Source organism: Falco biarmicus, chromosome 7, assembly GCF_023638135.1.
Source record: "Falco biarmicus isolate bFalBia1 chromosome 7, bFalBia1.pri, whole genome shotgun sequence".
In the NCBI taxonomy this organism is placed as follows: domain Eukaryota; kingdom Metazoa; phylum Chordata; class Aves; order Falconiformes; family Falconidae; genus Falco; species Falco biarmicus.
Window position 1 is genome coordinate 18,090,425 of NC_079294.1, and position 14,602 is coordinate 18,105,026.

A 14,602-nucleotide genomic window follows, 5' to 3' on the forward strand; every position below is an offset into this window, starting at 1 on the left:
ATAGCCAGCAGTGGCAGATGCTTACAGAAGCCCTGTTGAAACTTGGCTGGCGGGCTGTGAAATCTTTTCAGAATTAGAATTTTTAACAAAAGTGAGAGATTCTGCTAATGAAGAGTTGTGCTTTCTGCTAATGAAGAACTGTGCTTTGTAATACTTGGAATAGTGAGTAGCAAAACAGTGTACTGTGTCAACCATTAAAATACCAAAAGAATAATGCGCAAATACCTAGCTTCCCGAGTTTTCTCAAAGCAATGTTCCAAGGATTTCAGAAGGTGGAGCTAGACTGGGGACTCGGGTAACTAGGTTAATTCTGCAGCAGTGTCTCATATGACTGAGTCAAGGAAGATGAATACAGGTGGTTTAGATTTCTTTGAGATACAAACTCTGAGGCATGAACTGTGATTTTATTTTTTTTCTATTATAAATAGTTAACAGTAATCTTACAATTTATATAAAATCTTTACAATCTGTACACTTTTTCAATCTTCTCAAAAAGCATCAGACCAAAAATTTTTCAAGTTGCCACAGAGATCAGTTACAACAAAATAACAGATTGCTACTGTAACAAAAATGTATTTCCAAAAACATATAAGCTGTTTAAAGGTAGTTGTGTTTAATCTGAATATGAACAGTAGCCCTGCCTTAATTAATTGTGATTGTTAATTGTGATTATGACTCCATCTATTTTTATCTTAAATTTAGAAATTAAAAAGAATTAAATATCTAATTATCAGAATTCACACTTGAAAATAAACTGTACTTGGTAGGGGGTAGGCACTTGGTTTTTCTTCCTTCCTGTATGTACATGAAACACAGCTGAGCCTGGAGAAGGAATACAGGTGAGTGCTTTTCATTTAAATTAGCCATGACGATAAAATTTCAGTATCAGTGTTTGCTAACATTACTTTTAAACAGCACTTAGTACTTTAATTGTATTTTTTTTCCTAGCATGAAGCAGCTTGGGAGATTAATACAGATATAATTTTTGTTCAGTAGCTCTGTCAGTATCCCTGTAGTCAGTTTCTGCTATTAGTCTCTCATGTAGCAAAAAGGAAGTCCCCAAAGAAAGAAGGGGCTCCCATCATAAACAAGCAAACAAAACCCCAACTGTAAGGAGCTTTGGGCAAACAGAGAACCTGAAGGTACTTTGAGAGCTCAGAGATTCTCCAGGTACCAACTGACTTCGAAGAAGGAAGTTTTCAGCTTATGTCAAGCACCACATACTTATTCTGTAAGGCATTCCTGCAAACAGATCCCTTCTAAGGCATTCAGATTGTAGGAGCAAGAAGAAAACACAGAGAAATGTTAAGTTAGCAGTTAAGGCTGTACAAATCTTTGATTGTAACTCAATTTTGAGTATTAAGTACTCAACCTAGTAACACAGTAGCCTATAGGCCAGCTGTTGATGTTAGGGAATTTTCTTAAGTAACAGCTTTTGTTCATGATCTCCACCCCCCAGCACAAAGTGTATGCATACACACAAATTCTGTCAGAATCCAGAGTTTAGACCACAAGCAAACAGTTATCTTGGCTGCACAAGATTCGTAAGTCTTCGCTGCTCTTTTTGGGGTATTTTCGAAGTACATAAAACATTCAACTTTTATCTTGTTTATTCCAATTGTTGCAGAAACAGACTTACTTGCTAAATGCCTATTAGGAATATGCCTTGCTGTAGTTCCTTGAGTAGAGGACAAAATCGAGAAGCTTGCAGAAAATGGGCAAAGCAGGTTTGCAGTCATGACCTGAAAGCCATTCTGACTGCTTCATTGATCAAAGTGCAATTCCATGTTAATTGTTAGTAATTCAGGTTTAGTGTATGAGGAAAAAAAGCTGCACAATCTTCACAGCTGCTGGTTTTTGTCCTATGCGTTTCAGTTATTTACAGTAAGGTAACAAAATCTATTATTACTACAGTTTCCCTCCATTTGTTTTTACTTATACATGGGGATGCAAGCACAAACAAAATTCAAACCAAGAATTTAGAATCACTTAAAATTAGCTTCAAATGGACTTTTTTTATAAATAAAGCATTCATATACTTGATAATGACTGTAAATTGCAGATGGAACATACACTTATACCACTTTCAACAAAGCACGCATGCTATTGTAATGGGTTGACTAAATTTCAGCCTATAACGGACTTGGAACTTACAAGTTTTGAAAAGCATTGAATGGACTTTGTAGATAAACATATCAAAGTCATAAGGTTCTGATGTTTAAATGTGTGATGATGAATCCCTCTGAGAAATGCAAGCAAGTTTTATGCAGCTGTCAGTGTACAGACTAAAATTGCATTTGCATTCCAAGACAAAGTTGGCTATTCTGATGAGCAGATTTACCAGGAACTTGAAAGATTGTTTTGTCGTCTTTTACAATATGTACACTTTGTAGCTTTAAGAGAATTAAGTTACCTGCCTAGGACCTTTTACTATACAAAATTTACACACATAAGAGCACACTCATCTTGACTCTTTACCTAAAGTGCATGTGAAATATAGAAGACAAACCCATGGAGAAACCCTAGTAGTTAGAATCATAAGTTAGGAGCTCTGGAATACAGTAACTGTGACACTGGGATTACTGTACAGATTCCCTCATCACATGGCCCTTGAGGTTCTACTCAACAACGCCATCCACTCTGACATGACAGAAAAATAATCAGCCTTGTCCTGTATCTACGGTATGTGGACAACAAGTTATCCCTTAAGCCAAATAAGTAGGGCTAAGTGTTCCAAGCTGTGGCGTGGAACACAAAAACAGGAGCAGTATTCAATGTAAACTCTCTCTAGTTTCATCTGTTTTACCTCAACAAAGGTAAGTGTTTGAGCAGCAGGATTTCTAAAGCTCTGAAAGAGGTTTAAAAAAATTGTCAGTTTATCTTAAAGTCTAAGAATCAAGTATCATTAGCTTAACCACTTATTTTAATATTCTTGCTAAACTTTGGAAAGATGACAGTTCCCTTCATAATTTTAATTGGTTTCAGCCACAATAAAGAACCGTTCCTCTTAATGGAATATTTCTACAGTTTTACTTAAATACTCTGATTTTTTGAACATTTGTTTCTACAAACCTGAATTTGGGGAAAATCTGAGACGACAGTGTCTTACGAATACCTACTTTCTAAGAACACTTGTAGAGTAAGGTGTGCTGCTGCCAGACAAGTCACTGGGGAATCCACATGGTCTTCATCATTAACAGAAACTTAAGCAACAATGTCACTCCTTTTAAAAGCAATCCCAGAAGATAGCATTTTCATTGCACAGATAATGCTAAATGACCTTTAAAAGTCAAAGGAATGGATTTATACATTTGGGAGTGTATGTTTAATCTGGAAATGTGTTGAGTAAAGAGTATTTCTGTTTAACATCCTTCAGACTCTCTCTCGTTCACTTGATAAATGTGCCTTACCACAGCTCCGCCTTCAGTCTTACGTTCTTCCATAGGAGATTTCCTCTCTTGTCTGCTAGGAGCAGTCTCTGTATTGTAGGTTATTGACTACATGGTTTCTTCTCTGGATCGTGAGAGACTCAATTGTTTTATGTGCCTGTTCCAGCTGGATCTTTAAACCTTCATTGTCTGCCTTTAGAATATTTCTTTCCTAAACAAAACCAAACCACACATGCAAAAAAAAGAGAATGGTATTATATTTTGAATTTGCTTCAGGACTGTCTGATTGTATGTTTAGGTTGACTGGCATAAACGTTAAGTTGGTGTAGCTCTTATCAGAACAGAACCAGTAACTTGCTTGAATGTTTCCGTAGTCACTGGTCTGTCCTTTGTGTATACTCCCCAGCAGCTGGCGTCTGACACCCTGTCCACAACCTGCCTTTATCCACCCTCCACTGTTCCTCTCGTAACAGCAGCAGTCTAGGGGAAACAAGAACACAGCTCACACTTTACTGCTCTACTAATGCAAAATTTGTTGTCCAATAATCTGAGACATTAACTTACAACATCAGCTGCTGTTCAGTAATTGAGGTCAGGATCTGCTGAGGAAGCAAGGTAAACTGTGGGACTCAGATGAATGGGACATTTTAAAGAACCAGTTCTTACTAGTACATCCATGCTTCACACCCTTGTCTACATCGAATGCATTGTGTTGACTGAAAGTGGTCTACACTGAAGATTCTTGCTAATTGTCTTAATCTCTGTCTTAATAAGCCAACCATCTTTCATTAACTATCAGCAGCAAAGGATACTTTGAAAGTTATACTGATCATTCAAAGATCAGGCTGTGGCCTTGTTGTTGGACTGTTTCCATGTTCTGTCTCAGAATAGTGACAGTAATTAAGTATGAAAGTAAGTTTGCCTTTGCTCCTCATAATCACATCTGGATCTACCCATCAGTTGCATTGTTGATACTATGATTGTCTCTTTAATCTGTCTCAAAAGGTGGTGTTTCTACAAACCCGAATGTGGGCCAAATCTGGGGTGACACTGTCTTATGAATAGCTTATTGTCAAAACATTCACAGAGTAAGGTGAGCCACAGTGGGGCTGATGCAGGTGAAATCTAGCAAGAGGTGTCATGTCTGTTCACAAAACAAAACTTCTTGGTGACTTAAAGTTATCCAGAAAAGAAAAAGGGACTGTCAGTTGAACAAAAGCAGAGCTCCCCACTCTGTGTGTTCTGTCACTTGGGGGAACAGAAGCCACCTGAAGAGTCCTGAATTTCTTCCTATGTTGCTTGTTTTATGGAGTAACATCCTGTCCTAAGATCATAACAAGGGCTTCAAAATTTGTGCCCTACACTAGTATTAAAATTTCTACTTAAAGCAAAGCATTGCTGGAGTTAAAGTGGCTAAGAATTTATGATGTCACTCATGGATTGTTCTGGCAATTAATGATACAGGAGTAAGGTGACACCTTCCCACCCAGCCACTCCTCCATACCCTACAACCACTTCATGGTACTGTTGTGTCAAACAGAAGTTGTGTCACCACGTATATACCTGCTCAAGTTCCTGATATGAGGGTTTACAGCTGTGATGCTCCTCCTTCGTTTTCTGGCCGGAGTCCTTGTTTTCCCATTTAACATACGCCTTTTTGCGGCCTAGAATTGGGCTTGGACGTAGGGGTGGTGCAGCTGCCTGGAGATAAGGATTTTCTGGCATCCTGTGTTCTTTCTTCTCTGTCTGCCTACGAGATGCATCACCAGCCGGCGTGGCAGAATCAGTCTGTGTACCTTTATGAACCACAGCTGGTTTCAGTCTCACTGAGATTTTCTGAGCTGAGGAACCCATGAGCATAATGGTTCGGTCCTTGCTGTCTTCACTGTGTTCCACTAATTCTCCATTAGGAAACGTGAACAGTCCTTCCTCTTGTCCTGGAGAATATATGCAGTAAATTGACTCAAGATCTTATCCCAGGAAAGGAGAAACAGGAGGCAAGTGGAGGCAAGTGCAGGGTCCTGCACCTGGGGAGGAACAACCCCACACATCAGTACGGGCTGGGGGGGACCTGCTGGGGGGCAGCTCTGTGGAGAAGGACCTGGGAGTTCTGGTGGGCAGCAAGTTGCCCACGAGCCGGCAGTCAGTGTGGCCTGGTGGCCAAGGTGGCCAGTGGGACCCTGGGGGGCATTAGGGGCAGCGTGGCCAGCAGGTCGAGGGAGGTGATCCTGCCCCTCTGCTCTGCCCTGGGGAGGCCACATCTGGAGTGCTGGGCCCAGTGCTGGGAGGGTCCCAAGAGGGACAGGGAACTGCTGGGGAGGGTCCAGCAGAGGCTACAAAGATGCTGAGGGGACTGGAGCATCTCCCTGATGAGGGAAGGCTGGGAGAGCTGGGCCTGTACAGCCTGGAGAAGACTGAGAGGGGATCTTATCGATGGCTACAAATATCTTATGGGCAGGCGTCAAGAGGATGGGGCCAGGCTCTTTTCGGTGGTGCCCAGTGACAGGACAAGGGGCAACGGGCACAAACTGTCATACAGGAACTTCTGCCACACAGGGATGTGAGGAAAAACTTCTTTACTTTGAGGGTGACAGAGCGCTGGGACAGGCTGCCCAGAGAGGCTGTGGGGTCTCCTACTCTGGGGACATTCAAAACCCTCCTGGACATGACTCTGTCAACCTGCTGTAGGTGACCCCGCTTTAGCAGGGGCTTGGACTAGATGATGTCCAGAGGTCCCTTCCAATCCTGACCAGCCTGTGAGTCTTTGAGAAAGTTAATGGAACCTGTCAACTGTTCAGTTCATGGCAACTAGTTCTCAAGACAGTCTGGCAGATTTAGACAGGTTTTGAGGAATTTGTACACCGTACATTGTGTACTGTGCCGAGTCCTCCCAGAAAGGGCGTCCTTACTTATTCAAACTAGAACCGGAACAGTGTTACTTGGTACAGGCTCACTTACACCTGGTTCTAGTTTATTTGTGGATAAAACACTGCAGTTAACTAACAAAACCTAAAACAATGCTGTACAACTCGGCTTTAGAAGAAAAAGGAGCAAATGAAAGATTAACAAGATCAAAAGATCTAAATAATGTAATCTTTTCTCACCATGGAATTGCTCTTTGACTCCTACTGGGCAGAGGCTGGAAGCAAGAGCAGATGTTGGGCTGCTGTCTGCAACTGAAGTTTTGGGTCTTCTCTTGCACTCTATCACAACCAGATCTTTGCATTGCTTGTGACAGTTCATTCCGCAGTCTGTAAACAAAACAAAGTTTACATGATTCAGTGGCTCTGTTATAGCATCTCAAATCAGCTCTAACACTGCACCTATAACAACATACATCTGGTAAACAGACCAACAACATCCCTTTGCTATATAGGTCTAAAAATCCTTTTCATTGTGAAAATGCAAAATAGCAACATGGCAACAGTGTTCTGATGGTAGGAGTTACAGAGAAAGACACCTGTACAAGCAAGAAAATTCTGTTAACATACATGTTGTGAATGTGCTGCACAGTTTTCACAGTGTTGGTGTTTGCACCCACTGGACTAGAAGGGTCTGTTCCCAAACACTCTGAATTCAGTGACGTTTTGCAGAGGGTTACAGCTGTCAGTTACGAGTTCCTTCATTGCATTTCTTCTGGACCATCTACCTGTCACACTATTCTGGCATCAGTCTTCTCCTCCCTGACAGGTCAGATTAATTAGGTCCATAGACACAGCAATGGATCTTAGGACGATCAGGGGTTTTTTGTCATTCACCATCAATTACAGAGTAAAATTAACGGTACCTTTGCATCTGTATCCTTGTTTAATGACTCCCCATAGCTGAAATTCAAACAAACAGAAAGACTATATATTAATACATTTCCCTGTACATGTGATGCCTCCAGATATAAAAATCCATTAACAGCTCCACTCATTTCTAAGATCTGAGAACCTGAAGAACATCTTGGTTTTCTACCCTTTTAATTGAAAGGTCAAAATATGAACTATTTACCTCTTTAGCATACGGTAAACAGAACATTTTGTGTGTGACCTTCAATCACAAACAAAATACCTTAGAGCAGTCTCCAATGAATAATACATCACCAGATCTGACAGCCCCCAGAGCAGCTATGGAGCTGGAGTAGACTGAGAACTCCATCTCAGCATCCTTGTTTGATCTCAGGTAAACTGGGGACTGGTAGGACAGTCAGTTTTACTAAATCTTTCGATAACACAGGCAGGGGGCATCTTATGTCTGTACCAGAACATGAGTTCTAACAGCCTCACAGAGTGGAAGGCTCTGGATTTGGAAGTCTTTCCTGTGAGATTGTGTTTGGTGACACAGCCAAACACCACAAGAAAGGAGCCATGTTTAAACAGGTAATAGTACTTCCCAGAGGGGTGTAAAGGCTACCTTAAATAGCTACACAGGCAGAAGCCTGATGTTCTGTATAGCTTCACTGCTGTTGTATATAGATCCATTTCTGTATATGACACATGGTGATTATGAGATAAAACCCAGTGTTATTAAAAACAACATTAACATAATCTACTAAAAAGTAAGCTTACAAATCCAGCACAGTTGTCGCAGAAAGTAGGCCTTAAGTAAGTGGTCTCTTGGAAGTTGTGAGCAAAGCCAAGTCCTAATTTGGAATAGATTGAGCTAGCCCTCATAAAGTAAGCTGTTATTTCATCCCTGCTAATCAGACCTTCCCTGAAAATAAACAAGAAAGTTGTTTGTGAGGCACACATTTTCTTAAAAGCCTAAGAATTAAATATATCTTTCTTCCAGTTTATAACGGCAATAGTTTCATAGGCCAAAAACTACAGCGATCTCAGTAATCTTGTCAACTGCTCCCAAAGTCTACAGAAGCTTATCTAAACATTTAAAATGCAGCCTGTAAGGATAAATGAAGTATCTACCTATGTGATGCAACTTCAAAACTACTTCACATAACACCTCTGAATAACCACTACTGTATTTTTCCATACTTTTAATAGGTTAAGAAAAAATGTTCTTAATTTGACTACAGTACACAATTGCCAATTTTCTATTTTTGAAGGACAAGTTCATCGTAGGGAAGTTCTTTAGTAGTATATACTGAATATAATTTGAAAAAATATTTTTCTTTTATCTGTTCTTCCTCCTACATCAGCCTGGTTACCAATGATATAAGCTCATGAAGACGTCATTCACAACAAATTTAGAAGATGCTTTTGTCTGTTATGTTTTCACTTCTATTTGTGGGTGAAAAAGATGATTTTACCACCCTCATGATAGAAATAAAATCTAAACACAAAAAACCCAGACCCCCTCCCAAACAGATGCTATGAAGTTGATAAGCAGAATTAGGTACTCACCAGTCCTTAGCCATTACACAAAATGAGAATGGAAAACTGGCAGCTATCTTTTCAAATTCTTCCTGGGAAATGTATCCATCCTGATCATGGTCATAATTTTTGAAGACAGACTGTTCAAGGTAATAGTAGAGTAGTTTACAGTGAGGATGGGCTGAATTATCACTTAAAAATTCTCCACAATATTTATGGATTTCCCCTCTCACTTTCTCCCAGTATCTATTACACAACAGTCTAACTGCTTCTTTTGCTTGAGACCAAAGAAGCATTATGATTTCTCGATTTGTGGCAAAGCGCGGATAAGTCAACATAGACTGGACTAAATACTTCACTACACAATGACAGCTCTTTTTTAGTTTCGTTTTAAGACCATCATGTCTGGGCATACATATACAACTTGTACTAATGCTCTCAATTAGTGCTCTCAGTGATTACCTCGGTAGCTAAATCAGTGTAGCTGCCTGGCTTGTTTCATCAGGTCAATGTTATGTGAAAAGTAGTTATGTGACAGAATTGTCATGTAGACACCTGTTTCCAGTTGTGGAATGACATTACTCTTTGTCTCTGGCCCTAAGGCAAGGAGCACATCTAGGCCAAATTTAGAAATATATTCCAAAACAGCATGTATCAAATGATACCTAGCAATAATAGAAGTGTTTAGAAGGAAAAGAGATGAAGCAGAGATGCAAAGACAAACTCTTTATCTCTCTCTCTGTCAGTTCTGGAACCAATCAACTGATTACTTGGCGATTTCAAGTAAAGTGGATGACCCAAAAGAGAGAGAAAAAGCAATGGCTGCTAGTAACAAAGCTGCTGAGAGGTCCACCTTCAGACTCCACCAATACCATGATGTTGGAGGCGCTGGTAGAAACGGGCTGCCTGGCTCCTTGGAAGAATGACTCTGGAAGCATACCGCCCAGCGTTCACACTCCCCACTGCCTCCATAGCCATTTACGGCACTTCCTTCCACACCTCACGGGCTGCTGCTGCTATTTACAGCTAGGCAGAAGTATATTTGTGAGGACAGAAGTGCTTATAAACTCAGCACAGCTTTGAACGTGTTCAGTGTCTTTCCCTTTCTTTTTATCTTCTCACACCTAGAGACTAAGAGACTGATGCACAAAGTAAATGGGCTTAACCATACTTACATCTACCATCCTCTGAACATGTTTGCTAATGGTTTTTGGATCAGGTTTTGGGGCAACTCCTGAGGCCCAGTCTGCAACTACCGGTGGTCTGGAAGGTGTCAAAGGCTAGAATAAATTGAATGGAACTTTATTTTAATAAATTAGTACCACACGGAGATTTTCAGTATTACATTTCTTTCATTTGTGACAATGGGCTACGTGATACAGGACTGCAGAAACGGGCCGGTTGGACCCAACATCATACTTCTGATAATTACATGATACTTCAGGGAAGTTCTTCCCTGAACTGTCCAAAACAGTGGTTGTTCCTTAAATTGCCACCGTTCACTGACAGCCCTGTAAATTCACTGTCTTTTCCATATTTGTAAAACAGGAGCAAAAACTATAATGTAATACTCATGGGTTTCATCATTTGAATCACATAAGAATTATTCTTTTAAAAGAATCAGTATCAATTGTCAAGATTGAGCCTGATGTCCTGTCTCTACACAAATAACTTTGCTTGTGTTCATATTATAAAACCTGATATGGTGTCGACTCTCCTATATATTCCAGCTTAGGCTTCATCATCAACCAATGTATGCTTCAACAGATTTTGCTCAGTGTATAAAGGTAAATGTTTTCAATTAAGCATAAAATAAAATACAATGAATGCAAGGGATAAAAGTTACGTTACTAAAAAAATCCTTTTGTTAAGAATCTGTAAAGGCCCTTACAGCAGCTCGGTGACTTCGTGGCTCTCGTGCATATGAAAGCTCATAAATTTCATCTTCAGTGTAGTAAAGATCAAGGGAGAGCTGAAAACAAACACAACTTTAGTTTAATCTTGAAACAGCCTGTTTGATAAACTTGCTTCTGGTGTGCATTAGTATTTTTTCATGGATTAATTTTCAATTTAGGTTGCAGCTATAAAAATGCACTGGAGCTGCATAGGGATTCAGTGATTTGAAAGAGGTACATTTCTAAATTCCAGACTGTTATTGCCATTATCTGAAAATCTGTAACATTACACAGCTACAGTCATTAGCACAGCAAGTGACTGTAGGGATAATTAGCAGTCAATTAATAAGTAACCTGAAAAAAACTGTTACTCCCATAATATTAAAAAAAGTCTATCGTGCAACTAAGCATAAAACCACTCCAATGAAACTGTCCAACAACTCAAATTCTCAGAAAATTCTTGTTTAAACATGTCATATTTATCCTATCCAGCTGTGACCATGATGAACTAAGAACTATATGATGAGGATAGAAGATGGACTTGCAGGTATTTATTGAGAACATTTAGCTGCCAACAGCAGTTATGTAAAGCAAGAAACTTTACGCCTGGGTAAATAAAGGAATTTGAAAAAACAATCAGATTTATACCTTTGCTTTTGCATGTGTCCATGAAAATAGTACAGCAAATATTTTAATCACTGGAAAGAAATTTCAAGCTAAGATTGAAGACTGATAACATGAAACTTCTTGAATATTTATATGAAAATATTCACACTAGACATGCAAATGAATAGAAAAGCCAGGCTTAAATGTGTTATAAGCCTCAATCTATTGCAAGTCCAAAGAAAATATAAACTTGTTAGAGAGTCAAGATTGCTGCAGTCATATGCATATAAACTAGAAAACCAAAATACGCTATTTTATTCAATGAAAAATTTACTCAAATTGCAGATACGCATCAATTTTCTTGTGAACAACTGCAAGAATTACTGTTGTAGTCTTAATAGTGAATAATGTTAGATTCTTGGCAAAATTTTAAAGGAGCTTCTGACACTCAAAAAAAAGTGCAAATGTTATGATACTTCCATGAATTATTGAGTTATGTATGTAATTACAAATACCTCTTCAAACTGATTTGCCTGCTACTGGAAAAGTAAATGACTAAAGGAAACAGAAGGAGAAAGACTGTTGGAAAAATTGGGGAATAAACAGGAAAATTTATGTGCCCTGGAATATTAACAGATTAGAAGCTGCTGCTTTGAAATGAAGTACTTCTTTTAATTTATGTCTTGTCATATATAACGGCATGAAATTGTAGCCAAAGTTATATATATTTGTGATAGCCATTTTTATAAAACATTATTATTTGAAAAACAGGGAAAAAAGGAACTTACAATAATTTGAGACAAAACATTTAAAACGTTTAGCAGAAAGAAATTCACCACCTCATGTATCTCTATTCCAGGCCCTGGAATATGTGCTTAATTTCACACATGAGTGCTCCCAGACAGAATAAATAACCTCAAGCACATAAGCACTTTTATCTATTAGCTTTTTGCTGAAACAGGGCTTGTAACCAGAAACTGGAAGCAGGCTATCTATTTTTTCCAAGATGAGGTACTTGTTAAGGCTAAACAAAACTGAGAAAAGGTAGTTTTACAGTTTTAAGAAAAGGTAGTATTTTAACTTACTAGAAGCTAAAATCATTGTCGTGACATATGTCCTAGGTAGTATTAATCTAGTTAGTAACATGGCACTAACTAGATATGACTGGAAGAGTAATACTACAACTATATTTGATTAATGTTTGTGTCAAGACAGTTTTTTCAGTACCAGAAGAAACTTGGCTAGAAACATGGTATGTTTAACCCTACACATCTTGAGGGACTAACTTCTACGTGAAAGTTTGTGTGTTCAACACAAAGAAGTTTTTTAAGCAATCTGCCTCCAAGGTGCATCTAAGGAAGCTTTGTACCTTTCTGCCTATTTAAGCAGAAGATTCAGAGTGCTTCCTTAGTGAAAGTACAGAAAGAATGCATACTACTATAGTGAAGCAGAAATAAACATTTCCTTCCCTTGTAGAAATAACTGGAAGCATACTGCTGAACTGGCACCTCTACCCTTGCTGCCAGATAAATCAGTATCACTAACTTTTTGTCTTCTTCTGTTATTGTATGTTTCCTTAAGGAAAAAAAATCTTACGATATTATGTATTTATAATTAATGGAATCCTCTACTTAATTTCATATACCTTTTGAACAACTATTTTTTAAATGGAGGTATTTATCTCATCTAACGGACTTACTGTAAGCAAATGAACAAGGTCCATATTAGCCTCCAGGGGAAGTGGCATTTCCTGGAGTTGTACCAGCTCATTTATGTGGTTATACAGAGAGTACAGTTTGTATATGTTAATTTTTTTGTCCTCTAAGTAGTCCGGCATGCCCTCATAAAGTGATATCAAGTCTTTCAAGTGGACCCCAAGGATTGGGATCTTAAAGTTACTGCACTCGTTATAGGCACGTCGGTAACTATCATAATTTCTGTAAGATGAAAGCAGTTCTGTCATTTCATTAAACACCTAAAAATAAAAAGAGAACAAAAATCAAAATTGGTTACTGCTTTTGTTCTGGTCATCCAGCACATCAACTTCCCACATTATTGTTAAGGAGTTTACTCACAATGACTCTTGAAAAGGATTTCAAAACTTTAGGCTTCAAATGAAATCTAGGTATTCACTTCACCTAATTTAACTATCTATAATACATAATTCTAGACAGTTAACCTATAGTCTAAACTACAATGCTGGTATTCCTACATTCCTATTTAGTCAATGACAAGAAATAGCATCCTCTCAAATCAAGGAGTTGTGCATGCAATTAATGCATAAGCACAGCACAAGCTGTCTGGCCTTCATAAAACCAACCACCTCCACCTTAAAATGTGTAAGGCACTTATCTGGCTTCCAGGTCACCAGCTGGAATTGCTGGAACTGGAAAGTCCTGGCAGAGAAACCCTAGACTGTGCTACAGTCCCGTCACAGTGTGACCAGAACTCCTACTATAGTTGAAGGTGGCACATCTGTGTCTTTAAGAAAACTTCTGTTCCACAGAAATGAAGAAGAAACAATATATTGGACTTGTAAAGGCCACATGAATCTCAAGTCTAGCAGTATAAGTATTTCCCTTGTTTAAAACAACACAGGTACAAAGTTGACTCAGTGTTACAAGATCAATGGACCAATGTTTTCATGTGGAAGTTCCTGTCTAACTCCTTGATTTTTAACCCTCACAAACTTGATGCAAAAAGTTATTCATATGATTGACACATATGCAGTTCACTTTTCATAATGACAAAATTTTTCAAAACTCCATGCTTATTCTAAAATAAGCTTGCTAACTGGTTTTGCAGATCATGAAAGCTGCAGCCATTGTCAGTGGGAGGTCATACTCCAGGTACGTACAGTTCATTCAAGCTGATCACACTGTGATCAAAACAGGTCCATTAGATACCTACATGAAATATTTATGGTCCCAAATAAGATAAAACAACAAAGCATATTAGTCTCTTAAGAAGCCATTTCACTGCTGAAAAGTATGCAGCTACTAAATCTGTGAAGAAACGCAATCTCAGCAATATGAGCATCTGTATTTCACAAGAATTTAATCGGAAATTTTAACTGATTCCTAAACGTTCCACTGTATTCTAATGTGTGTGTATTATGGCTCAGTTTGTTCAAGACTGAACGAGACAAAATCTGTCATAAGGAAAGATCAGATGAACAAAACCAGTCCTTTCAGTTTTAAACTCAAAGTACAGAGCTCTGTGCTAGCATTTCATAAATTCAGGTTGGTCAGTGTTGCTATGGATGACAACAGCTTTGCTTTCAAATGTTCTAGGATCCCATTCTCTGCCACCATGTTTGAATGCTATTCTGTACTACTGCATGTAAATGAAAATGCAGCTTGTCACATCTGAATATTAAAGAGAAACTTTAGAGAAG

The 14,602-nt window shown here is 38.7% G+C and overlaps 1 protein-coding gene across 2 annotated transcripts in view; it reads right to left on the reverse strand.

The window, feature by feature from the left end:
- Nucleotides 1–385: 385 nt before the first annotated feature.
- RASGRP1 (RAS guanyl releasing protein 1) overlaps nucleotides 386–14,602 on the reverse strand; it is a 42,595-nt gene continuing 28,378 nt past the window's right edge. For both annotated transcript variants that reach the window (XM_056344961.1, XM_056344962.1), the window contains exons 9-17: nucleotides 12,905–13,180; nucleotides 10,596–10,676; nucleotides 9,880–9,984; nucleotides 8,735–8,844; nucleotides 7,943–8,087; nucleotides 7,177–7,213; nucleotides 6,494–6,640; nucleotides 4,953–5,326; nucleotides 386–3,600 (exon numbers count right to left, since the gene is read on the reverse strand). In XM_056344961.1, coding sequence (XP_056200936.1) covers nucleotides 3,466–3,600; nucleotides 4,953–5,326; nucleotides 6,494–6,640; nucleotides 7,177–7,213; nucleotides 7,943–8,087; nucleotides 8,735–8,844; nucleotides 9,880–9,984; nucleotides 10,596–10,676; nucleotides 12,905–13,180 — 1,410 coding nt within the window. In that variant the 3' untranslated portion in view covers nucleotides 386–3,465. The remainder of the gene's footprint in view (nucleotides 3,601–4,952; nucleotides 5,327–6,493; nucleotides 6,641–7,176; nucleotides 7,214–7,942; nucleotides 8,088–8,734; nucleotides 8,845–9,879; nucleotides 9,985–10,595; nucleotides 10,677–12,904; nucleotides 13,181–14,602) is intronic.